A 25368-nucleotide genomic window follows, 5' to 3' on the forward strand; every position below is an offset into this window, starting at 1 on the left:
AAATCCCGAAGGAAACAGGGGCGGGTGCTGGGTCTCCCAATTGGAGCTAGAAGAAAAGGAATTTACGGTAAGTAACAAAATTCCCTTCTTCTTCGGCGCTCCATTGGGAGACCCAGACGATTGGGACGTCCAAAAGCAGTCCCTGGGTGGGTAAATGAATACCTCAAGTTTGGACTGTAAAAACAGCCCTTCCCTACATGGAGGCAACCGCCGCCTGCAGGACTCATCTACTTAGGCTGGCATCCGCCTAAGCGTAGGCATGCACCTGAAAATGCTTGGTGAAGGTGTGCAGACTCGACCAGGTAGCCGCCTGGCACACCTGCTGAGCCGTAGCCTGGTGCCGTAATGCCCAGGACGCACCCACGGCTCTGGTAGAATGGGCCTTCAGCCCTGATGGAACCGGAAGCCCAGTAGAACGGTAGGCTTCAAGGATTGGTTCCTTGATCCATCAAGCCAGGGTGGATTTTGCAGCCTGCGACCCCTTGCGCTGACCAGTGACAAGGACAAAGAGTGCATCCGAGCGGCGCAGGGACGCCGTGCGGGAAATGTAGATTCTGGGTGCTCTACACCAGATCCAACAAAGCCATTACATATCGATGAAATGGATAAGGATAAAAGGAAGGTAAGGAGATATCTTGATTGTGATGAAAAGGGGATACCACCTTAGGGAGAAACTCTGGGATCGGGCGCAGCACTACCTTGTCTTGGTGAACACCAGGAAGGGAGCTTTGGATGACCGCGCTGCTAGTTCGGACACTCTCCGAAGAGACGTGACCGCTACCAGAAAGGCCACTTTCTGTGAAAGTCGAGAAGTGAAACATCCCTCAGAGGCTCGAAGGGCGGCTCCTGGAGAGCAATTAATACCCTGTTCAGATCCCATGGGTCTAACGGCCCCTTGTATGGAGGGACAATGTGATAACCCCCCTGCAGGAACGTGCGTACCTGAGGAAGTCGTACTAGGCGCTTCTGAAAAAATACCGACAGCGCTGCGACTTGTCCTTTAAGGGAGCCGAGCGCCAAACCTTTTCCCAGACCAGATTGCAGGAAGGGAGAAAAAAGGAGACAATGCAAATGGCCAGGGAGACACTCCCTGAGCAGAGCACCAAGATAAGAATAACTTCCACGTCTTGTGGTAGATTTTGGCAGACGTCGGCTCCCCAGCCCGTCTCATGGTGGCAATGACGTCTTGAGATAATCCTGAAGACGCTAGGATCTCGGACTCGATGGCCACATAGTCAGGTTCAGGGCCGTAGAATTCAGTGGAAAAAACGGCCCTTGGGACAGTAAGTCTGGCCGGTCTGAGAGTGCCCACGGTTGGCCGACCGTGAGATGCCACAGATCCGGGAATCACGACCTCCTCGGCCAGTCTGGGACGACGAGGATGGCGCGGCGGCAATCGGAGCTGAGCTTGCGTAGCACTCTGGGCAACAGTGCCAGAGGTGGAAACACATAGGGTAGCTGGAACTGCGACCAATCCTGAACTAAGGCGCCTGCCGCCAGAGCTCTTTGCTCGTGAGACCGCGCCATGAAAATCGGGACCTTGTTGTTGTGCCGAGACGCCATTAGGTCGACGTCCGGCATCCCCCAGCGGCTACAGATTTCCTGACACCCTTCTGGGTGCAGAGGCCATTCCCCTGCGTCCATGCCCTGGCGACTGAGGAAGTCTGCTTCCCAATTTTCTACGCCCGGGATGTGAACTGCGGATATGGTGGATGCTCTGTCTTCCACCCACATCAGAATCCGCCGGATTGCCTGGTAGGCTTGGCGATGCGTGTTCCGCCTTGGTGGGTGATGTATGCCACCGCTGTGGAATTGTCCGACTGAATTCGGATCTGTTTTCCTTCCAGCCACTGCTGGAAGGCTTGCAGGGCAAGATACACTGCCCAGATTTCCAGAACATTGATCTGAAGGATGGACTCCTCTGAAGAGAGTCCTTGACCGTCTGAGAAGGGAGACGTTCCTGTCTAGGGACGTCGACTCCCCAACCCATTGGCAAAGCATGTCCCATTGAAGTGGACGCAGATGAAACTGCGCGAAAGTGACTGCCTCTGCATGAGGCGTCTTAAGGGGTGTGACTGGCCTTGAAGGAGAGACTGCACCCCCGTCTGTAGTGAACGCTGCTTGTCCAGCGGAAGCTTCACTATCGCTGAGGGAGTGTGAAACTCCATGCCCAGATATGTCAGCGATTGGGTCGGTGCCCGATTAAACCTTGAAAAGTTGTTGATCCACCCGAAACTCTGGAGAGTCTCCAGCGCCACGTTCAGGCTGTGTTGGCATGCCTCTTGAGAGGGTGCCTTGACAAGTGGATCGTCCCAGTAAGGATCACAGAGTGACCCTGAGAGTGCAGGACTGCTCCCACTGCTGCCCTGAACTTGGTGAAAACCCGTAGGGCTGTCGCCAGACCGAAGGGCAGGGCTACGAACTGAAGATGCTCGTCTTCAATAACGAAACGTGGCAAACGCTGGTGCTCTGGAGCAATCGGCACGTGGAGATAAGCATCCTGATGCCTATTGATGCTAGGAAATCTCCTTGAGACATTGAGGCAATGACGGAGCGGAGGGTTTCATCCGGAACCGCCTGGCCGTCACGTGCTTGGTGAGCAGTTTTAGGTCCAGAACGGAACGGGAAGAGCCATCCTTTTTTGGCACCCCAATCAGATTGGAGGAAAAACCGTGTCTTGTTCCTGAAGAGGAACAGGGATTATCACTCCTTCTGCCTGCAGAAGAGCATCGGCTCGGGGGGGGGTGGGAAAGTTCTGAAGAATCGAGCCGGAGGACGAGAACAGAACTCTATCCTGTACACGTGAGACACAATGTCTCTCACCCACCGGTCTGTGACCTGTGGCAGCTAAATGTCGCCAAGCGGGAGAGTCTGCCACCAACCGCGGATGCGGAGAGAGAGAGCTGAAAGTCATGAGGAGACCGCCTTGGTAGCGGTTCCTCCGGCTGCCTTCCTTGGGCGTGATTGAGCCCGGCCGGAATCTGAGCCCCTCTGAGCCTTTTGAGCCCTTTTGGACGAGGACAATTGGGACCTGCCCGAGCCTGGGAAGGACCGAAACCTCGACTGTCCCTCCAGGACAGCATTAATAGGGTAAGTCGCAATGCAGACATTGCGAGGTTAAGGACACCACCTGCGGCACAGATGTACATGTGCTCAAGACCAGCTGCGCAAGACCAGCTGAAATAGCTTAGAGTGCCCCTACGGCTGCGAATGCCGGAGCAACCGACACGCTAATAGCTTCACAGACAGATTTCAACCAGAGGTCCATCTGTCTGTCAATGGCATCTTTAAGTGAAGTCCCATCTCCACTGCAACTATGGATCTAGCCGCAAGCCTGGAGATTGGGGGATCCACCTTTGGACCCTGGGTCCAGCGCTTGACCACGTCAGGGGGAAAGGGATAACATGTATCCTTAATACGTTTGGAGAAACGCTTATCTGGTAAGCGTGGTGTTTCTGAACTGCTTCTCTGAAGTCAGCGTGGCCAGAAAAGTACTCAATATACGCATGAGATACTGAAAAGGGATTTCTCCTGCTGTGAAGCTGACTCCTCCACTGGGGGAGCTGAGGGAGAAATATCCAACATTCCATTGATGGACGCTATAAGATCATTCACTATGGCGTCACCATCCGGTGTATCCGGATTGAGAGCGGTGTCAGGATCAAAGCCCTGATCAGCTACGTCTGCCTCATCATACAGAGAGTCCTCCTGCTGGGACCCTGACCAGTGATGAAGCCGAGTGCCGCACCCAGCGAGCTGGCTTAGGCTGTCTGGGACTGTCGTCCGTGTCAGAGCCTTCACCCTGGAATGCCTGGGACCCCCCCGGAGCACTGATTATGTTCCAAATGATGGTGGCCAGGGAGCATTGATCAAGATTGCCCATGGCCTGTCTGGACTGCAAAGTCTCTATCCCATGACAATCTATCAGCCGAAACTGCAACTCCGTCCCTGTCCCTGGGCAGGGTTCTTTGGCCACCTCTAGTAGAGACCCCGGCTGACCAAGTGCTACAGGGGAGCATTTGCACACAATGGGGGTCAGTGGAACCTGCCGGTGGAACAGTATCACATGCAGTAAAAACAGCATAGAAAGCCTGTGTTGCTTTTTTGCTGCTGTATTCTAGCCATCTAGGAGAATATAGCCAAGAATAGCGACCGTACAGTGCAATGTATAGCATACAAGCATAAGTACAAATGAACACTTCAGCACATGCAATACATGCAGCATAGAAAGCCTGTGCCTTGGCACCCTTGCTTTTTTGCTGCTGTTGTCCAGCCATCTAGGAGAATATAGCCAAGAGTAGCGACCGTACAGTGCAATGTATAGCATACAAGCATAAGTACAAATGAACACTTCAGCACATGCAATACAAGCAGCATAGAAAGCCTGTGCCTTAGCACCCTTGCTTTTCTGCTGCTGTTATCTCACCATCTAGGAGGGCATATAGCCAAAGATAGCGACCTACAGTGCAGTGTATAGCATACAAGCATAAAATACAAATGGACACTTCGGTATTTAGTGGGGTCAGCACTTCAGGTGCTGCTTACCGCCCGCCTATAACGCGGGTGTGCGGTCGCCAGAGCCCTGTGACTGGTTGCCCAGAGCTTGTCTCCGTTCCCCAGCTCGGACTGCGTGCAGGAATGGCTGCCGGCGTCCAGTGAAGAGGGGCGGGCCGTGGGCGTGCCCCAGACAAGAGCGGGAAACTGGCGTCCCACTGTGTCCAGTGAAGGGGGCTGGAGAATGCAAAGCAGACTCCAGCCCTCGGCGCTGACTTTCTGTACAGCGTCCCGCCTCTCCCCTGACTGGCAGGGCTGGGGGCGGGAACGAAACGAAAACTAGGCCGCAAAGCCGGGGACTCGAGTAATAAGCGCGGCCGTCCATGTGCACGGCCAGCGCGGAAGTCCCCGGCGCACCACAAGTCCCAGCCGCGCCACAGTGTAAAAAACACCCAGCAGCGGCCGGCGCGGCAGTTCCCAATACATAAATTCACTCAGCAAAGCTGCAGTGAATAATAGCACGAGCGCTCCGCGCTGTTGCCCCCGGCGCACTAACACTCCCAGCAATGTTGGTGTGTGTGTGCGCGCTTGCCCGGGGACACAGAGTACCTTAATGTAGCAGGGCCCTGTCCCTGACGATACTCAGCTCCATATCCAGCAGGTTCTCTGGGTCTGTGGATGGAGCCCGGTCTCAGTGCCTGGAGACCTGTAAGATCCCACTTCACCCAGAGCCCTGAGGGGGGATGGGGAAGGAAAACAGCATGTGGGCTCCAGCCTCCGTACCCGCAATGGGTACCTCAACCTTAACAAACACCCGACAAAAGTGGGGTGAGAAGGGAGCATGCTGGGGGCCCCATATGGGCCCACTTTTCTTCCAACCGACATAGTCAGCAGCTGCTGCTGACTAAAAACAGTGGAGCTATGCGTGGATGTCTGACCTCCTTCGCACAAAGCTTGAAAACTGAGCAGCCCGTGATCCCACGGGGGGTGTATAGCCAGAAGGGGAGGGGCCTTACACTTTTTAGTGTAATGCTTTGTGTGGCCTCCGGAGGCAGTAGCTATACACCCAATCGTCTGGGTCTCCCAATGGAGCGCCGAAGAAACATACTCTGTGTACGCTTGGGAAACCTGAAACGGAATTTCTCCTGCTGAGAAGCTGACTCCTCCACCGGAGGAGCTGAGGGAGAAATATCCAACATTTGATTGATGGACGTAATAAGATCGTTCACTATGGCGTCCCCGTCAGGAGTATCAAGATTGAGAGCAGCCTCAGGATCAGAATCCTGATCAGCTACCTCCGCTGCATCATACAGAGAGTCCTCCCTCTGAGACCCTGAACAATGTGATGAGGTCGAGGGGATTTCCCAGCGAGCTCGCTTAGTCGGTCTGGGGCTGGGGTCTGTGTCAGAGCCCTCAGCCTGGGATCTATGAGACACCCCGGGGGGACATTGTTGGTCCAACTGAGGGGGGCCAGGGAACAATGATTCAACAGTGTCCCTGTGCTGAGATACCGGTCTGGACTGCAAGGCTTCTAGTATCTTAGCCATAGTCTCAGAGAGTTTACCCGTAAAGACTGCAAACTCCGTCCCCGTCACCTGGACAGTGTCAGCAGGTGGTTCCCCCTGGGCCCCCCTTAGCAGAGGCTCCGGCTGAGTAAGTGCAGCAGGGGCCGAGCAGTGCACACAATGAGGGTCAGTGGAACCTGCCGGTAGCGGCGTCGTACATGCGGCGCAGGCAGCATAGTAAGCCTGTGTTTTGGCACCCCTGCCTTTTGTGGGCGCCATGCTATTGTCTTCCCTGAGCAACACAATAGGGTATATAGCCAGAAATCAACTGTGCACCATACAGTGTAAAGTATATACCATAAACATATAATTTATAATTACACTTCTGCACAATGGGGCTAGCACCACAGGTGCTGCTTACCACCCGCTTAAAGCGGTTGTGAGGCCACCAGAATCCCTGCCTGGGTCTCCCAGAATTTGTCCCCCTCTGCAGCGTCCCGAGGAGCTGACAGGAATGGCTGCCGGCGTCCTGAGGAGAGGAGGGAGCCGTGGGCGTGACCCAGAAAGTGCGGGAACTGGTGCCCCACTGTGCACAGTGAGGGGGGTGGAGTATGCAAAGCATGCTCCATCCCTCATTGCTGCTCGTCCTGTACAGCGTCCCGCCCTTCCCCTGCCTGTCAGGGCTGGGGGTGGGAGGAAAAGAGACTAGGCCGCAAAAGCCGGGGACTCTAGTAATAAGCGCGGCCGCCGTATAAGCGCGGCCGGCGCGGAAGTCCCCGGCGCACTACAAGTCCCAGCCGCGCCGCAGTGTTAACCATGGCAGCGGCGGTCAGCGCGGTAGTCCCCATACACAAACACACTCAGCGACGCTGCAGTGTGTAATGGCACATTTAACCCGGTCAGCGCCGCGGTCCCCGGTGCACTAGCACACCCAGCAATGCTGGAGTGTTGCTGTGCGCGGTCCCCACGGGGACACAGAGTACCTCCAAGTAGCAGGGCCATGTCCCTGAACGATACTCGGCTCCTATCCAGCAGAATCCTCGGGAGCTGTGGATGGAGCACGGCCTCAGTGCCTGGAGACCGATAGGATCCCACTTCACCCAGAGCCCTAAGGGGGATGGGGAAGGAAAACAGCATGTGGGCTCCAGCCTCCGTACCCGCAATGGATACCTCAACCTTAACAACACCGCCGACAAGAGTGGGGTGAGAAGGGAGCATGCTGGGGGCCCTATATGGGCCCACTTTTCTTCCATCCGACATAGTCAGCAGCTGCTGCTGACTAATCTGTGGAGCTGTGCGTGCATGACTGCCTCCTTCGCACAAAGCAAAAAAACTGAGGAGCCCGTGGGAGCACGGGGGGTGTATAGGCAGAAGGGGAGGGGCTTTACACTTTTAGTGTAATACTTTGTGCGGCCTCCGGAGGCATAGCCTATACACCCAATTGTCTGGGTCTCCCAATGGAGCGACAAAGAAAGAAGATAGTATGTCTTTTCCCATGGTGTCTTTAAGCCATTTTTCAAAGAAATTCAGTGGGTCATTGCCCTCCATCCTCTCTGGGACCCCCACCAGTCGCAAATTACTTCTGCGGGAGTGATTTTCCAAATCATCCACCTTGTTTAGCAGTGTGGAGATATTTTGCGTGGCCTTTCCCAGCTCTCGTGACAATGGTGGTAATTTATCCTCTGTTGTACTCACTCTTTCCTCCAACTCCCCCATTCTGACAGTCACCCCTTGCAGCTCACGTTTAATACAGGCCATATCTGAGGTGACAGTTCCCATCTGGCTGCTTAGAGTTGCCAATGTGGTATTGCAAGAGTTAATTGCTGCCAGAATGTCTCAGTATGGCCTCAGTGAAAACAGGCGTTTGCTCCACATCTCCCCCTCCTCCCTCTGCCAGCACAGGCCTGTGTGTCTGCATACCTTGTGCTGCTGAACATGCAAGGCCCAGGGTACTCACAGTCTCACTGTCTGGTATGTTTTCTCCCTGCTCCAGGGCCCGTTCAGCGCTGCCATCGGGTGCCTCGTTGCAGGTAGGCTCTGTGCCAGGGGCCACTCTGGCAAACCGCTCCAACCTGCTTGCTACTCCCACTGCTCCAGCTCGGGATGGTGTGGATGCCGGCGGCGCCATATTGGATTCTTCAGAGGCACGCTCCTGCGCGTCTCTGTCCCTTATATTGCTGCTGCGGGTCGGCATATCCTGGCTGTGCTCGCTTCCCTGGGTGTTATAAGTTGTGTTGCAGCCCTACAGGGTCGTTAGTGCCTGTCAGCAAGGCTGGTGTGCAGGATAATTCAGGATCCAGGCAGGAGCTCACCCACGCTGCTTCCTCTCTACATGAGGTCCAGGCCACGCCCCCCTCAAATAATTTTTCTAGATGTTTGGTGAGCACTTTGAACACCTGGGGGCTTCACAGAAGTTTATAGCGTTGAGCCGTGAAAAGAAAAAAAATTTTTTTTACCACAAAACGGTTGCTTCAACTAGGTAGCTTTTTTTTTCACAAGGCTATCAGGAAAAAATGTATTGTGCAATTTCTCCTGAGTACGACGATACCTCATATGTGGTGGAAAGTAATTGTTTGGGCGCATGGCGGGGCTCAGAAGAGAAGGAGCGCCATTTGACTTTTCAAACGCACAGACGCAGTGCACTGATCGGCCGCTGCAGGACGCACGGTCGGATGCGATAAAGAAGGGAATTTTGTTTACTTACCGTAAATTCCTTTTTTTCTAGCTCCAATTGGGAGACCCAGACAATTGGGTGTATAGCTTCTGCCTCCGGAGGCCACACAAAGTATTACACTTAAAAGTGTAAACCCCTCCCCTCTGCCTATACACCCCCCCCGTGCATCACGGGCTCCTCAGTTTTGGTGCAAATGCAGGAAGGAGGAAACTTATAAATTGGTCTAAGGTAAATTCAATCCGAAGGATGTTCGGAGAACTGAAAACCATGAACCCAGAACAGTTCAACATGAACAACATGTGTACACAAAAGAACAACAGCCCGAAGGGAACAGGGGCGGGTGCTGGGTCTCCCAATTGGAGCTAGAAGAAAAGGAATTTACGGTAAGTAAACAAAATTCCCTTCTTTGTCGCTCCATTGGGAGACCCAGACAATTGGGACGTCCAAAAGCAGTCCCTGGGTGGGTAAAAGAATACCTCGGTAATAGAGCCGTAACACGGCCCCTTCCTACAGGTGGGCAACCGCCGCCTGAAGGACTCGCCTACCTAGGCTGGCATCTGCCGAAGCGTAGGTATGCACCTGATAGTGTTTCGTGAAAGTGTGCAGACTCGACCAGGTAGCCGCCTGACACACCTGCTGAGCCGTAGCCTGGTGCCGCAATGCCCAGGACGCACCCACGGCTCTGGTAGAATGGGCTTTCAGCCCTGAAGGAACCGGAAGCCCAGAAGAACGGTAAGCTTCAAGAATTGGTTCCTTGATCCACCGAGCCAAGGTTGACTTGGAAGCCTGCGACCCTTTACGCTGGCCAGCGACAAGGACAAAGAGCGCATCCGAGCGGCGCAGGGGCGCCGTACGAGAAATGTAGAGTCTGAGTGCTCTCACAAGATCTAACAAGTGCAAATCCTTTTCACATTGGTGAACTGGATGAGGGCAAAGAAGGGAATTTTGTTACTTACCGTAAATTCCTTTTCTTCTAGCTCTTATTGGGAGACCCAGACGATTGGGTGTATAGCACTGCCTCCGGAGGCCACACAAAGCAATTACACTAAAAAGTGTAAGGCCCCTCCCCTTCTGGCTATACACCCCCAGTGGGATCACTGGCTCACCAGTTTTAGTGCAAAAGCAAGAAGGAGGAAAGCCAATAACTGGTTTAAACAATTCACTCCGAGTAACATCGGAGAACTGAAAACCGTTCAACATGAACAACATGTGTACCCGCAAACAAACCAAAAATCCCGAAGGACAACAGGGCGGGTGCTGGGTCTCCCAATAAGAGCTAGAAGAAAAGGAATTTACGGTAAGTAACAAAATTCCCTTCTTCTTCGGCGCTCTATTGGGAGACCCAGACGATTGGGACGTCCAAAAGCTGTCCCTGGGTGGGTAAAGAAATACCTCATGTTAGAGCTGCAAAGACAGCCCTCCCCTACGGGGAGGCAACTGCCGCCTGCAGGACTCTTCTACCTAGGCTGGCGTCCGCCGAAGCATAGGTATGCACCTGATAATGTTTGGTGAAAGTGTGCAGACTCGACCAGGTAGCTGCCTGGCACACCTGTTGAGCCGTAGCCTGGTGTCGCAATGCCCAGGACGCACCCACGGCTCTGGTAGAATGGGCCTTCAGCCCTGATGGAACCGGAAGCCCCGCAGAACGGTAGGCTTCAAGAATTGGTTCTTTGATCCATCGAGCCAGGGTGGCCTTAGAAGCCTGCGACCCTTTGCGCTTACCAGCGACAAGGACAAAGAGTTCATCCGAACGGCGCAGGGGCGCTGTGCGGGAAATGTAGATTCTGAGTGCTCTCACCAGATCTAACAAATGTAAATCCTTCTCATACCGATGAACTGCATGAGGACAAAACGAAGGCAAAGAGATATCCTGATTAAGATGAAAAGAGGATACCACCTTCGGGAGAAACTCCTGAATGGGGCGCAGCACTACCTTGTCCTGGTGGAAGACCAGGAAGGGAGCCTTGGAAGACAGCGCTGCTAGCTCAGACACTCTCCGAAGAGATGTGATCGCTACCAGAAAAGCCACTTTCTGTGATAGTCTAGAAAGTGAAACCTCCTTCAGAGGCTCGAAGGGCGGCTTCTGGAGGGCAACTAGTACCCTGTTCAGATCCCATGGATCTAACGGCCGCTTGTACGGGGGAACGATATGGCAAACCCCCTGTAGGAACGTGCGCACCTTAGAAAGTCGTGCTAGACGCTTCTGAAAAAAGACGGATAGCGCCGAGACTTGTCCTTTAAGGGAGCCGAGCGACAAACCTTTTTCTAACCCAGATTGCAGGAAAGAAAGAAGGGTAGGTAATGCAAATGGCCAGGGAGACACTCCCTGAGCAGAGCACCAGGATAAGAATATCCTCCACGTTCTGTGATAGATCTTAGCAGACGTGGGCTTCCTAGCCTGTCTCATGGTGGCAACGACCCCTTGGGATAAGCCTGAAGACGCTAGGATCCAGGACTCAATGGCCACGCAGTCAGGTTGAGGGCCGCAGAATTCCGATGGAAAAACGGCCCTTGGGACAGTAAGTCTGGTCGGTCTGGTAGTGCCCACGGTTGGCCGACCGTGAGATGCCACAGATCCGGATACCACGCCCTCCTCGGCCAGTCTGGAGCGACGAGTATGACGCGGCTGCAGCCGGATCTGATCTTGCGTAGCACTCTGGGCAAGAGTGCCAGAGGTGGAAACACATAAGGGAGCCGGAACTGCGACCAATCTTGCACTAGGGCGTCTGCTGCTAGAGCTCTTTGATCGCGAGACCGTGCCATGAAGGTTGGGACCTTGTTGTTGTGCCGGGACGCCATTAGGTCGACGTCCGGCCTTCCCCATCGGCGACAGATTTCCTGAAACACGTCCGGGTGAAGGGACCATTCCCCTGCGTCCATGCCCTGGCGACTGAGGAAGTCTGCTTCCCAGTTTTCTACGCCGGGGATGTGAACTGCGGATATGGTGGAGGCCGTGGCTTCCACCCACATCATAATGCGCCGGACTTCCTGGAAGGCTTGCCGACTGCGAGTCCCCCCTTGGTGATTGATGTATGCCACCGCTGTGGAGTTGTCCGATTGAATTCGGATCTGCTTCCCTTCCAGCCACTGCTGGAAGGCTAGTAGGGCAAGAAACACTGCTCTGATTTCCAGAACATTGATCTGAAGGCTGGACTCCTGCTGAGTCCACGTACCCTGAGCCCTGTGGTGGAGAAACACTGCTCCCCACCCTGACAGACTCGCGTCTGTCGTGACCACCGCCCAGGACGGTGGTAGGAAGGATCTTCCCTGTGATAATGAGGTGGAAAGGAGCCACCACTGCAGAGAGTCCTTAGCCGTCTGGGAAAGGGAGACTTTCCTGTCCAGGGATGTCGACTTCCCGTCCCATTGGCGGAGAATGTCCCATTGAAGTGGACGCAGATGAAACTGCGCAAACGGAACCGCTTCTATTGCCGCCACCATCTTCCCGAGGAAGTGCATGAGGCGTCTTAAGGAGTGCGACTGACTTTGAAGGAGAGCCTGCACCCCAGTCTGTAGAGACCGCTGCTTGTCCAGCGGAAGCTTCACTATCGCTGAGAGAGTATGAAACTCCATGCCAAGATACGTTAGTGATTGGGTCGGTGACAGATTTGACTTTGGGAAGTTGATGATCCACCTGAACGCCTGGAGAGTCTCCAGTGCAAAATTCAGGCTGAGTTGGCATGCCTCCTGAGAGGGTGCCTTGACCAGTAGATCGTCCAAGTAAGGGATCACAGAGTGTCCGTGAGAGTGCAAGACTGCTACCACTGCTGCCATGATCTTGGTGAACACCCGAGGGGCTGTCGCCAGACCAAATGGCAGAGCCACGAACTGAAGATGGTCGTCTCCTATCACGAAGCGCAGAAAGCGTTGGTGCTCCGTAGCAATCGGCACGTGGAGATAAGCATCTTTGATGTCTATTGATGCTAGGAAATCTCCTTGGGACATTGAGGCAATGACTGAGCGGAGGGATTCCATCCGGAACCGCCTGGCGTTCACATGCTTGTTGAGCAGTTTTAGGTCCAGAACAGGACGGAAGGAGCCGTCCTTTTTTGGAACCACAAAGAGATTGGAGTAAAATCCTCGCCCCCGTTCCTGAGGGGAGACAGGGATCACGACTCCTTCTGCTCTTAGAGAGTCCACCGCCTGCAGCAGGGCATCTGCTCGGTTGGGGTGTGGGGAGGTTCTGAAGAACCGAATTGGAGGCCGAGAACTGAACTCGATTCTGTACCCGCGAGACAAAATGTCTGTTACCCACCGGTCTTTGACCTGTGACAGCCAAATGTCGCAAAAGCGGGAGAGCCTGCCACCGACCGAGGATGCGGAGGGAGGAGGCCGAAAGTCATGAGGTAGCCGCCTTGGAAGCGGTTCCTCCATTTGCTTTCCTGGGGCGTGAGTGAGCCCGCCAGGAATCTGAGCTCCCTTGTCCTTTGAGTCCCTTTGGACGAGGAGAACTGGGGCTTGCCCGAGCCTCGAAAGGACCGAAACCTCGACTGCCACTTTTTCTGTTGAGGTTTACTTGCTCTGGGCTGTGGCAAGGAAGAGTCCTTACCCTTGGACTGTTTTATGATTTCAGCCAATGGCTCACCAAACAGTCTGTCTCTAGATAATGGCAAGCTGGTTAAGCATTTTTTGGAACCAGCATCTGCTTTCCAGTCCTTTAACCATAAGGCTCTGCGCAAAACCACAGAATTGGCGGCCGCCATAGAGGTACGGCTCGTAGATTCTAGGACAGCATTGATAGCATAGGTCGCAAACGCAGACATTTGCGAAGTTAGGGACGCCACCTGCGGCACTGCTGGATGCATGATAGCATCCACCTGTGCTAAACCAGCTGAAATAGCTTGTAGTGCCCACACGGCCGCGAATGCTGGAGCAAACGACGCGCCGATAGCTTCATAGACAGATTTTAACCAAAGGTCCATCTGTCTGTCGTTGGCATCTTTAAGTGAAGCGCCATCCTCTACTGCGACTATGGATCTAGCCGCAAGCTTGGAAATTGGGGGATCCACCTTTGGGCACTGGGTCCAGCGTTTGGCCACTTCAGAGGGAAAAGGATAACGGGTATCCTTAGAACGTTTAGAGAAACGCTTGTCTGGATGAGCGTCGTGCTTCTGGATTGATTCTCTGAAGTCAGAGTGGTCCAAAAAAGCACTTAATTTACGCTTGGGATACAGGAAATGGAACTTCTCCTGCTGTGCAGCTGCCTCCTCTGCTGAAGGAGCTGGGGGAGAAATATCCAACAGTCTATTAATCGCCGATATAAGGTCATTAACCATGGCGTCACCATCAGGGGCATCCAGATTGAGAGGGGCCTCAGGATTAGAATCCTGATCACCGTCCTCAGTCTCATCACAGAGAGACTCTTCTCGCTGAGACCCTGAGCAGTGTGATGACGTCGAGGGTCTTTCCCAGCGAGCTCGCTTAGGCTGCCTGGGACTGTCATCTGAGTCAGAGACTTCAGCTTGTGATGCTTGAGACCCCCTTGAAGTACGGATTAGTTCCAACTGAGGGGGACCGGAGAGCATAGACACAGCAGTGTCCATGGTCTGAGGAACTGGCCTGGCCTGCAAGGTCTCCAGGATTTTTGTCATAGTCTCAGACATTTTATCAGCAAACACTGCAAAGTCTGTCCCAGTCACCGGGGCAGGGTTCACAGGCGTCTCTGCCTGGGCTACCACCACAATAGGCTCTGGCTGACGAAGTGCCACTGGGACTGAACATTGCACACAATGTGAATCATTGGAGCCTGCCGGTAGATCAGCCCCACATGCAGTACAAACAGTGTACACAGCCCGTGCCTTGGCAGCCTTGCGTTTTGCGGATGACATGTTGCTGCCTCCTCAGAGCAGTACAGGGTGTCCAGCCAAGAAGCGACCTTACAGTGCACTATATATATATATATATATATATATATATATATATATATATATATATATATATATATATATATATATATATATATATATATATATATATATATATATATATATATAGTACCAAGAAAGAAGTACACTAATATATCACTGAGGCACTAGAGGGGCCAGCACTACTGTGCAGCTTACCGCCCGCTTAGGAGCGGTGTGTGGTCGCCAGAAATCCCTCTAGTCTGGGTCTCCCAGAGCCTGCTGCCTTTCCCCAGCCAGATCGCATGTGTAATGGCTGCCGGCGTCCTTGTGGAGAGGGGGGGCGGGCCCTGGGCGTACACCGACGAAGAGCGGGAAGTCTGCTTCCCCCTGTGCCTAGTGAGAGGGCTGGAGCATGTAAATAAAGCTCCAGCCCTCGGCGCTGTTAATTGAGCAGCGTCTCTCCCCTACCCTGAGTGACAGGGTGGGGGCGGGAACGAAGCGGCGCTAGGCCGCAGAAGCCGGGGGCTAAAGTTAGAAGCGCCGCCGCCGTAAAAGCGCGGTCGGCGCAAAGTCCCCGGCGCACTACAAGTCGCAGCTGCGCCGCCGCTCCAGGAGCGGTCGGCGCAGTAGTTCCCAACATGAAACGTCACTCAGCAAAGCTGCAGTGACCTAACCCCGGCGCACAGCGCTACTGTCCCCGGCGCACTATAACGCTCAGCAAGCCTGAGAGTGTCCGTGCCTGCCGGGGACACAGAGTACCTGAAAGTTGCAGGGCCTTGTCCCTGAACGGCACTCCCGCTCCAAATCCAGCAGGTTCTATGGGTCTGTGGATGGAGCCCGGCCCCAGGGCTTGGGGGCCGGCAAGATCCCACTTCCACAGAGCCCTCCAGGGGATGTGGAAGGAAAACAGCATGTGGGCTCCAGCCTCTGTACCAGCAATAGGTACCTCAACCTTACAAGCACCACCGCGGGTGAGAAGGGAGCATGCTGGGGGCCCCATATGGGCCCTCTTTTCTTCCATCCGATATAGCCAGCAGCTACTGCTGACTACAAACAGTGGAGCTATGCGTGGATGTCTGACCTCCTTCGCACAAAGCAGAAAACTGGTGAGCCAGTGATCCCACTGGGGGTGTATAGCCAGAAGGGGAGGGGCCTTACACTTTTTAGTGTAATTGCTTTGTGTGGCCTCCGGAGGCAGTGCTATACACCCAATCGTCTGGGTCTCCCAATAGAGCGCCGAAGAAAAGAAGGTAAGGAGATATCCTGATTGAGATGAAAAGGGGATACCACCTTAGGGAGAAAGTCCGGAACCGGACGCAGAACCACCTTGTCCTGCTGAAACACCAGGAAGGGGGCTTTGCATGACAGTGCAGCTAGCTCAGACACTCTCCGAAGTGATGTGACTACCACTAGGAAGACCACCTTCTGCGAGAGGCGTGAAAGAGAAATATCTCTCATTGGCTCGAAAGGTGGTTTTTGAAGAGCCGTTAGCACCCTGTTCAGATCCCAGGGTTCTAGCGGACGCTTGTAAGGAGGGACTATGTGGCAAACCCCCTGGAGGAACGTGCGTACCTGCGGGAGCCTGGCTAGACACTTTTGAAAAAACACGGAAAGCGCCGAGACTTGTCCCTTAAGAGAGCCGAGAGACAAACCCTTTTCCATTCCGGATTGAAGGAAGGACAGAAAAGTGGGCAAGGCAAATGGCCAGGGAGTAAAACCCTGATCAGAGCACCAGGATCAGAAGATCCTCCACGTCCTGTGGTAGATCTTGGCTGACGTTGGTTTCCTGGCCTGTCTCATAGTGGCAATGACCTCTTGAGATAACCCTGAAGACGCTAGGATCCAGGACTCAATGGCCACACAGTCAGGTTGAGGGCCGCAGAAATCAGATGGAAAAATGGCCCTTGAGACAGCAAGTCTGGTCGGTCTGGTAGTGCCCACGGTTGACCCACCGTGAGATGCCACAGATCCGGGTACCACGACCTCCTCGGCCAGTCTGGGGCGATGAGGATGGCGCGGCGGCAGTCGGAGCTGATCTTGCGTAACACTCTGGGCAGCAGTGCCAGAGGAGGAAAAACATAAGGCAGTCGAAACTGCGACCAATCCTGAACTAATGCGTCTGCCGCCAGAGCTCTGGGATCTTGAGACCGTGCCATGAATGTCGAGACCTTGTTGTTGTGCCGGGACGCCATTTGGTCGACGTCCGGCTTCCCCCAGCGGCAACAGATCTCTTGAAACACGTCCGGGTGAAGAGACCATTCCCCTGCGTCCATGCCCTGGCGACTGAGAAAGTCTGCTTCCCAGTTTTCTACGCCCGGGATGTGAACTGCGGAGATGGTGGATGCTGTGGCTTCCACCCAAAGCAGAATCCGCCGAACTTCCTGGAAGGCTTGCCGACTGCGTGTGCCGCCTTGGTGGTTGATGTATGCCACCGCCGTGGCATTGTCCGACTGAATTCTGATCTGCCTGCCTTCCAGCCACGGCTGGAAAGCCTTTAGGGCTAGATACACTGCCCTTATCTCCAGAACATTGATCTGAAGGGAGGACTCTGGCTGAGTCCAGGTACCCTGAGCCCTGTGGTGGAGGAAGACCGCTCCCCACCCTGACAGACTCGCGTCCGTCGTGACCACAGCCCAGGATGGGGGCAGGAATGATTTCCCCTTCGACAAAGAAGTGGGAAGAAGCCACCACGGAAGGGAGGCCTTGGCTGCCCGAGAAAGGGAGACGTTCCTGTCGAGGGACGTCGACTTCCTGTCCCATTTGCGGAGAATGTCCCATTGAAGTGGACGCAGATGAAACTGCGCAAATGAAACTGCGCAAATGGAACTGCCTCCATTGCTGCCACCATCTTCCCTAGGAAGTGCATGAGGCGCCTCAAGGGGTGCGACTGGGCTCGAAGGAGAGATTGCACCCCTGTCTGTAGTGAACGCTGTTTGTCCAGCGGAAGTTTCACTATCGCTGGGAGAGTATGAAATTCATCCCAAGATATGTCAGCGATTGGGTCGGTGTCAGTTTTGACTTTGGGAAATTGATGATCACCCGAACCTCTGGAGAGTCTCCAGAGCAATGTTCAGGCTGTGTTGGCATGCCACCCAAGAGGGGGCCTTGACAAGAAGATCGTCTAAGTAAGGGATCACTGAGTGTCCCTGAGAGTGTAGGACTGCTACCACTGTTGCCATGACCTTGGTGAAGACCCGTGGGGCTGTTGCCAGGCCGAAAGGCAGTGCCACGAACTGAAGGTGTTCGTCCCCGATGGCGAAACGCAGGAAGCGCTGATGCTCTGGTGCAATCGGCACGTGGAGATAAGCATCCCTGATGTCGATTGATGCTAGGAAGTCTCCTTGGGACATCGAGGCGATGACGGAGCGGAGAGATTCCATCCGGAACCGCCTGGTTTTCACGTGTCTGTTGAGAAGTTTGAGGTCCAGAACGGGACGGAAAGATCCGTCCTTTTTTGGCACCACAAACAAGTTGGAGTAAAAACCGTGACCCCATTGCTGAAGGGGAACAGGGATAACCACCCCTTCTGCCTTCAGAGTGCTCACCGCCTGAAGAAGAGCATCGGCTCGCTCGGGGGGCGGAGATGTTCTGAAGAAACGAGTCGGAGGACGAGAACTGAACTCTATCCTGTAACCGTGAGACAGAATGTCTCTCACCCATCGGTCTTGGACATGTGGCAACCAGGCGTCGCAAAAGCGGGAGAGCCTGCCACCGACCGAGGATGCGGTTTGGGGAGGCCGAGAGTCATGAGGAGGCCGCTTTGGGAGCGGTTCCTCCGGCGGTCTTTTTAGGACGTGACTTAGACCGCCATGAATCAGAGTTCCTCTGACCCTTCTGTGGCCTGTTGGACGAGGAGAATTGAGACCTGGCTGAGGGCCGAAAGGACCGAAACCTCGATTGTACCTTCCGTTGTTGAGGTCTGTTTGGTTTGGGTTGGGGTAAGGACGAGTCCTTTTCCTTGGATTGTTTAATGATTTCATCCAATTGCTCGCCAAACAGGCGGTCGCCAGAAAATGGCAAACCGGTTAAAAACTTTTTGGAAGCAGAGTCTGCCTTCCATTCACGTAGCCACATGGCCCTGCGGACTGCCACTGAATTGGCGGATGCTACCGCCGTACGGCTCGCAGAGTCCAGGACAGCATTCATGGCGTAGGACGCAAACGCCGATGCCTGAGAGGTTAAGGACACAACCTGCGGAGTAGCGGCACGTGTGACTGCATTAATCTCAGACTGACAAGCTGAGATAGCTTGGAGTGCCCATACGGCTGCAAATGCCGGAGCAAAGGACGCGCCGATGGCCTCATAGATAGAGCTCCTGATGAAATCCATCTGCCTGTCAGTGGCATCCTTGAGTGATGCACCATCTGCCACTGCAACTATGGATCTGGCCGCCAGTCTAGAGACTGGAGGATCCACCTTGGGACACTGAGCCCAACCCTTGACTACGTCAGGGGGGAAGGGATAACGTGTGTCATTAAGGCGCTTAGTAAAGCGCTTATCCGGAAAAGCTCGGTGTTTCTGGACTGTATCTCTGAAGTCGGAGTGATCAAGAAACGCACTCCGTGTACGTTTGGGAAACCTAAAACGGAATTTCTCCTGCTGAGAAGCTGACTCCTCAATCGGAGGAGCTGGGGGAGAAAGTTCTAACACCTGATTGATGGACGCTATAAGGTCGTTTACTATGGCGTCCCCTTCAGGCGTATCAAGGTTGAGAGCGGCCTCAGGATCAGAGCCCTGATCTGCCACCTCCTCTTCATCCTCCAGAGAGTCCTCATGCTGAGACCCTGAACAGTGTGATGAAGTCGAGGGAAGCTCCCAGCGAGCCCGCTTAGTCGGTCTGGACTGCGGTCCGTGTCGGAGTCCTCACCGTGGGACCTATGAGTCGACCCAGGAGCACTCTGCTGTGCCGACCGAGGGGGGCTGGGAGCAATGATTCAACAGTGCCCGGGGCCTGCGTTACCGGTCTGGACTGCAAAGCTTCTAGTATCTTAGCAGACCATCTATCCATAGACTAAGAAAGTTTGTCAGCGAATACTGCAAACTCTGTCCCTGTCACCTGGACAGTGGGAGCTGGTGGTTCCACCTGGGCCGAGGGTCCCACCAGTGGCTGAGACTCCGGCTGAGTGAGTGTCACAGGGGCCGAGCATTGCACACAATGAGGGTAGGTGGAACCTGCAGGTAGCATAGCCGCACATGAGGTACAGGTTGCAAAGTAAGCCTGTGCCTTGGCACCCTTGCTTTTTGCGGACGACATGCTGTTGTCTCCTCTTAGCGTAATCAGAGAGGGTATATAGCCAAAAGCAAATAGTGCAGCCGTACAGAGTAAATTTATACAATATAAGCATATAAAATACACTTCGGCACCCAGGGGGGGCCAGCACCTAGTAACAGGTGCGGCTTACCGACCACCCTCAGCGGTTGTGTGACCACCAGATTCCCTGCCTGGGCCTCCCAGAGCTGTGGAGCTCGGTGTTGTCTCCCCTCTGAAGTTCTCCAGCGTCAGACGTGCTGATAGGAATAGCTGCCAGCGTTCTGAGAGGAGGAGGGAGCCGTGGGCGTGCCTCAGAAAGTGCGGGAATCTGGTGCCCCACGGTGCTCAGTGAGGGGGGAGGAGGATACTAAGTATGCTCCAGCCCTCAGCGCTGACGTCCAGTGCAGCGTCCCGCCCTTACCCCTGACTGGCAGGCCCGGGGGCGGGAGTATGCGGTACTAGGCCGCAAAAGCCAGGGACTAAAGTTATAAGCGCGGCCGGCAAACAAGCGCGGTCAGCGCGGTAGTCCCGGCGCACAAACACACCCAGCAGGTGCTGCAGCGTCCATTACACAGGCGCTCTATGCGCCGTCCCCAAGGGGACACAGAGTACCTCATAGGAGCAGGGCCTGTCCCTGACGATACCCGGTCTCCTGTCCAGCAGATTCCCCCAGGGGCTGCGGAGGGAGCACGGTCCCAGTGCCTGGTGACTGGTTAGGATCCCACTTCACCCAGAGCCCCTAAGGGATGGGGAAGGAAAACAGCATGTGGCTCCAGCCTTTGTACCCGCAATGGGTACCTCAACCTTAACAGCACCGCCGACCAGAGTGGGGTGAGAAGGGAGCATGCCGGGAGCCCTGTTATGGGCCCTCTTTTCTTCCATCCGATATAGTCAGCAGCTGCTGCTGACTAAATTGTGGAGCTTGCGTGGATGTGTGCCTCCTTCAACACAAAGCATAAAAACTGAGGAGCCCGTGATGCACGGGGGGGTGTATAGGCAGAGGGGAGGGGTTACACTTTTTAAAGTGTAATACTTTGTGTGGCCTCCGGAGGCAGAAGCTATACACCCAATTGTCTGGGTCTCCCAATGGAGCGACAAAGAAAAAAAGCGTCGGGGATACGTAAAAAAAAAAAGTCACGGCAAAAATTGACCATGGATGCAGATACGTTATGTGCATCCCTGATCAGCGCTTGGCGGGATGCACGGACGGATGCGATACAAAAAGCGTCGCAAATACGGAAAAAAGTCATGCCAAAAATTGAGCAGGGATGCCGATCCGTTATCTGCATCCCTAATCAGCGCTCGGCGGGACGCATGGACGGATGCGATACAAAAAGCGTCGTGAATACGGAAAAAAGTCACGCCAAAAACTGACCACGGATGCAGATCCGTTATATGCATCCCTGATCAGCGCTCGGCGGGACGCACGGACGGATGCGATACAAAAAGCGTTGTGAATACGGAAAAAAGTCACGCCAAAAATTGACCATGGATGCCGATCCGTTATGTGCATCCCTGATCAGCGCTTGGCAGAACGCACGGACGGATGCGATGGACGCAGATGTGATCAGGCCGGTGAAGACAGGTAAGAGGACGTGGGGGGTGAGAGCAGAGGGGGAGAGGGGGGGTGAGAGCAGAGGGGGAGAGGGGGGGGTGAGAGCAGAGGGGGAGAGGGGGGGGTGAGAGCAGAGGGGGAGAGGGGGGGGTGAGAGCAGAGGGGGGAGAGGGGGGGGTGAGAGCAGAGGGGGAGAGGGGGGGGTGAGAGCAGAGGGGGAGAGGGGGGGTGAGAGCAGAGGGGGAGAGGGGGGGTGAGAGCAGAGGGGGAGAGGGGGGGTGAGAGCAGAGGGGGAGAGCAGAGGGGGAGAGCAGAGGGGGAGAGCAGAGGGGGAGAGCAGAGGGGGAGAGCAGAGGGGGAGAGCAGAGGGGGAGAGCAGAGGGGGAGAGCAGAGGGGGAGAGCAGAGGGGGAGAGCAGAGGGGGAGAGCAGAGGGGGAGAGCAGAGGGGGAGAGCAGAGGGGAGAGCAGAGGGGGAGAGCAGAGGGGGAGAGCAGAGGGGGAGAGCAGAGGGGGAGAGCAGAGGGGGAGAGCAGAGGGGGAGAGCAGAGGGGGAGAGCAGAGGGGTGGGAGAGCAGAGGGGTGGGAGAGCAGAGGGGTGGGAGAGCAGAGGGGTGGGAGAGCAGAGGGGTGGGAGAGCAGAGGGGTGGGAGAGCAGAGGGGTGGGAGAGCAGAGGGGTGGGAGAGCAGAGGGGGGGGAGAGCAGAGGTGGGGGGGAGAGCAGAGGGGGGGGGAGAGCAGAGGGGGGGGGGGAGAGCAGAGGGGGGGGAGAGCAGAGGGGGAGACCAGAGAGGGAGCTGCAGAAGCAGAATAGAGATAATGGGGGAGGCAGTCAGATCGCGGGGGGAGCAAATCGGGATGTCGGGGGGGGGGGGGGGGTTGGGGGGAGCAGATCGGGATGTCGGGGGAGGCAGATCGCGGGGGGGGGCACGGCAGGGGCTATCACGGCAGCGCGCAGGGGCACCACGGGAGCTGCAAAGTGAGCACAGTACTCACGTGCAGCAGCAGCGGTGACCTCAGCTACGGCGGCGGCAGCAGCAGCGGTGACCTCAGCTATGGCGGCGGCAGCAGAAGCGGTGGCGTGGGGGGAGCAGATCGGGATGTCGGGGGGGGGGGCAGATCGCGGGGGGGGGCACGGCAGGGGCTATCACGGCAGCGCGCAGGGGCACCACGGGAGCTGCAAAGTGAGCACAGTACTCACGTGCAGCAGCAGCGGTGACCTCAGCTACGGCGGCGGCGGCGGCGTGGTACCACAAGTACCACGCTGCAGACATGTTGGGGGAGGGCTCGCAGGCCAGCACAGGCCTGGGGAGGGCGGCCACCGGCAGATCAGACCGCCCCACTGCACACTGATTGGAGCGATTGGAGCGATCGTGCTATGACGCCCAATCAGTGCTGCAGGGGCTTGGGGCGGCATGTTTGAGGTCCACCTATGATATGCTGCAGCAGCTGCGGCATCTCATAGCTGGATCTCACAGGAACGCACTAATTCGGGCATTATTTTTGCCGAAATTAGTGCGATCGATGTGGTTGGCAGTTCAGATTTGAACAGCCAATCACATCGATCGTCAATAGGGGGTGGCGATGCCGCCCCCCCCCTGGGGTCAAGCAAAGGTCCCCTGCTGTAAGAAACAGCAGGGGACATCATTTGAAAGCCGTTGCTATGGCCACGGCAATCAAATGAAGTTTAGGCAGTAAAATTACGTCCCTGGTCGTTAAGTCACGTTAAAATAGGACGTAATTTTACTGCCCGCGGTCGTGAAGGGGTTAAAGGGAACATGTCAGTAATATCAACCTCTCAAATAGCACATATAGACATGCAGGTCTGTGAAATGTAAATCCATCGATGCCTTTATATCTTCCATCTGTTGCTGGCATTTTAATTAATATGCAAATAAGATAATAAGTGATCTGGACATGACTGAATACATCCTGAACATCTAGCCCCAATTGATTCCTTGCCCAGCACCAGCCTCTTTGGCTTAATTGTTGGGGGGGGGGTTCTAATTTTACATGCTTTTAAAGGGAATCCATCAATAAGCTCAAAACGTGAGATTTCACATGTACTTAACATGTTATACATTTGGGTCATTTGTATGAATAGCTCACAACTATTGTGAGACCAGAATCCATTTTGTTCCAACAATGTCCATCGCTAATGATGTCATGGGGCTCAGCTAACACTGATGGGCGGGGAAGTTTCACATTTCTGTTTATGCCTTACTGCTCTAATTGGTGCATAGTTCAGAGGGACAAGGCCTTTGACTGTGACTCTATATATAAACTAGTTACATGTACTAATAAAGGATAGTTCTCTGACCATACTAAGCGTGTGCTGTATTGATTTCCCGAGCTCTCGTAAGACAAATCTTATTAATTTGGAGTTCCAGAGGCATAGGAGGAGGGTATTTCATGCACTATTTAGGATCCTCACCCCAAAAGTCACAAGGATGAAAAACTCTGGGAGGCATTTTCTCCACAAGTACGCGACTGCAGACGGCCGTATATTACCCACCTGTACCAGCTCCTGCAGCTCCCTCTTGACATCTTCCAAGCCACCGATATCTTCCCAGGTGACCTGCGGCACTTCAACCACCGTCTCACGCAGCGCTGATGGATTGCTCTGACTAAGCGCCCACTACGCGAGATAGAAGAAATTATGTTTTATACCAGAGAATAAAACCGTGGATAACGGATAAAAACAGCCATTTTCTTACGTACCCTAAAGTCGTCCATTGTGACAGCCAGTGAATTCATTACTTCAGCATCTATGGTTTCATCCTCCAGGTCGATGAGGTCCATCTTCTTGCGGATAGCTTGGAGAGCGGCCTCTGAACACAATGCGGCCAGATCAGCACCAACGTGACCATGAGTCTCATTAGCAACCTAAAGGTTAAGAGCAGAGAACACAAGGTTAGCGATGAAAACAAGAACAGATGAAAAACCTGAATGTGAGCGGCGGGATATTACGTGTCTCCTACGGTTGAGCGAGTACTTAACTATTCACACTCGCTATACTCTTAACAAATACTGTCTACTACTCGCTTATTCATTCCAAATATCGCGTGTAATGCAAGTCAATGGGGTAAAACTCACAAAGTAACGAATAACCCGGATTATGTACTTTTCGTGCGAATAGCAAATAGGGCATTCGGGTTACTCGTTACATTGTGAGTATTCCTCATTGACTTGCATTGCACACGCTATTCGGAATGAATACGCGAGTAGTAGACAGTTCTCGTTAAGAGTATCACGAGTACGAATAGTTAGATACTCGCTGAACTCTTGTGTCTCCTCCTAGAGCTGTATAAATAAGACCCAGACTCCTTACCTGTTCTAGATCAACATCATCTGCCAATTTCATGTTCTTAGTGTGGATCTGTAGGATTTCCAGTCTGCCGGTAGCATCAGGGATTCCAATGTCGACCTCTCTGTCAAAACGGCCTGAAAGGGACAACATGAATGAATGCTCATCGATGGACCATGGTGCCATACTGCCAACCTCTCACTCCACCCATTTATCTTACCAAAGCGTCTTAATGCTGGGTCTATGCTGTTGGGTCGATTGGTGGCAGCCATGACAATTACGTGCGCTCTCTGTTTCAAGCCGTCCATGAGCGTTAGCAGCTGGGACACGATTCTGCGCTCAACCTCTCCATGTGTCTATGGGACAGAAACAGGGACAACTACCCTAAGGACCTCAGAATCTGCAAATTGGAGCATAAACATGAGGCAAGGCACATCATCTACCTTCTCTCTCTTAGGGGCAATGGCGTCTAGTTCATCAATGAAGATGATGGCAGGGGCATTCTTCTCAGCTTCTTCAAAGGCTTTGCGCAGGTTGCTCTCAGATTCTCCAGCCAATTTACTCATAATCTCAGGACCTGAATAGAGGAAAGAAGGTTTATAAATTAGTATAAACCAATAGGATTCACTTTTTGGTATGCGCACCCAACGGGAAATTAATCTGAAAAAAAAAAAGAGAATTTTGTTTACTTACCGTAAATTCTTTTTCTTATAGTTCCGTAATGGGAGACCCAGACCA

The 25368-nt window shown here is 54.1% G+C and overlaps 1 protein-coding gene across 1 annotated transcript in view; it reads right to left on the bottom strand.

The window, feature by feature from the left end:
- The window catches only part of VCP (valosin containing protein), a 120248-nt gene that overhangs the window by 45973 nt on the left and 48907 nt on the right, over positions 1-25368 (bottom strand). Inside the window, exons 8-12 of the mRNA XM_075327012.1 lie at positions 25074-25207; positions 24851-24986; positions 24655-24767; positions 24045-24209; positions 23839-23961 (exon numbers count right to left, since the gene is read on the bottom strand). Coding sequence (XP_075183127.1) covers positions 23839-23961; positions 24045-24209; positions 24655-24767; positions 24851-24986; positions 25074-25207 — 671 coding nt within the window. The remainder of the gene's footprint in view (positions 1-23838; positions 23962-24044; positions 24210-24654; positions 24768-24850; positions 24987-25073; positions 25208-25368) is intronic.

Source organism: Anomaloglossus baeobatrachus, chromosome 1, assembly GCF_048569485.1.
Source record: "Anomaloglossus baeobatrachus isolate aAnoBae1 chromosome 1, aAnoBae1.hap1, whole genome shotgun sequence".
Lineage (NCBI taxonomy): Eukaryota > Metazoa > Chordata > Amphibia > Anura > Aromobatidae > Anomaloglossus > Anomaloglossus baeobatrachus.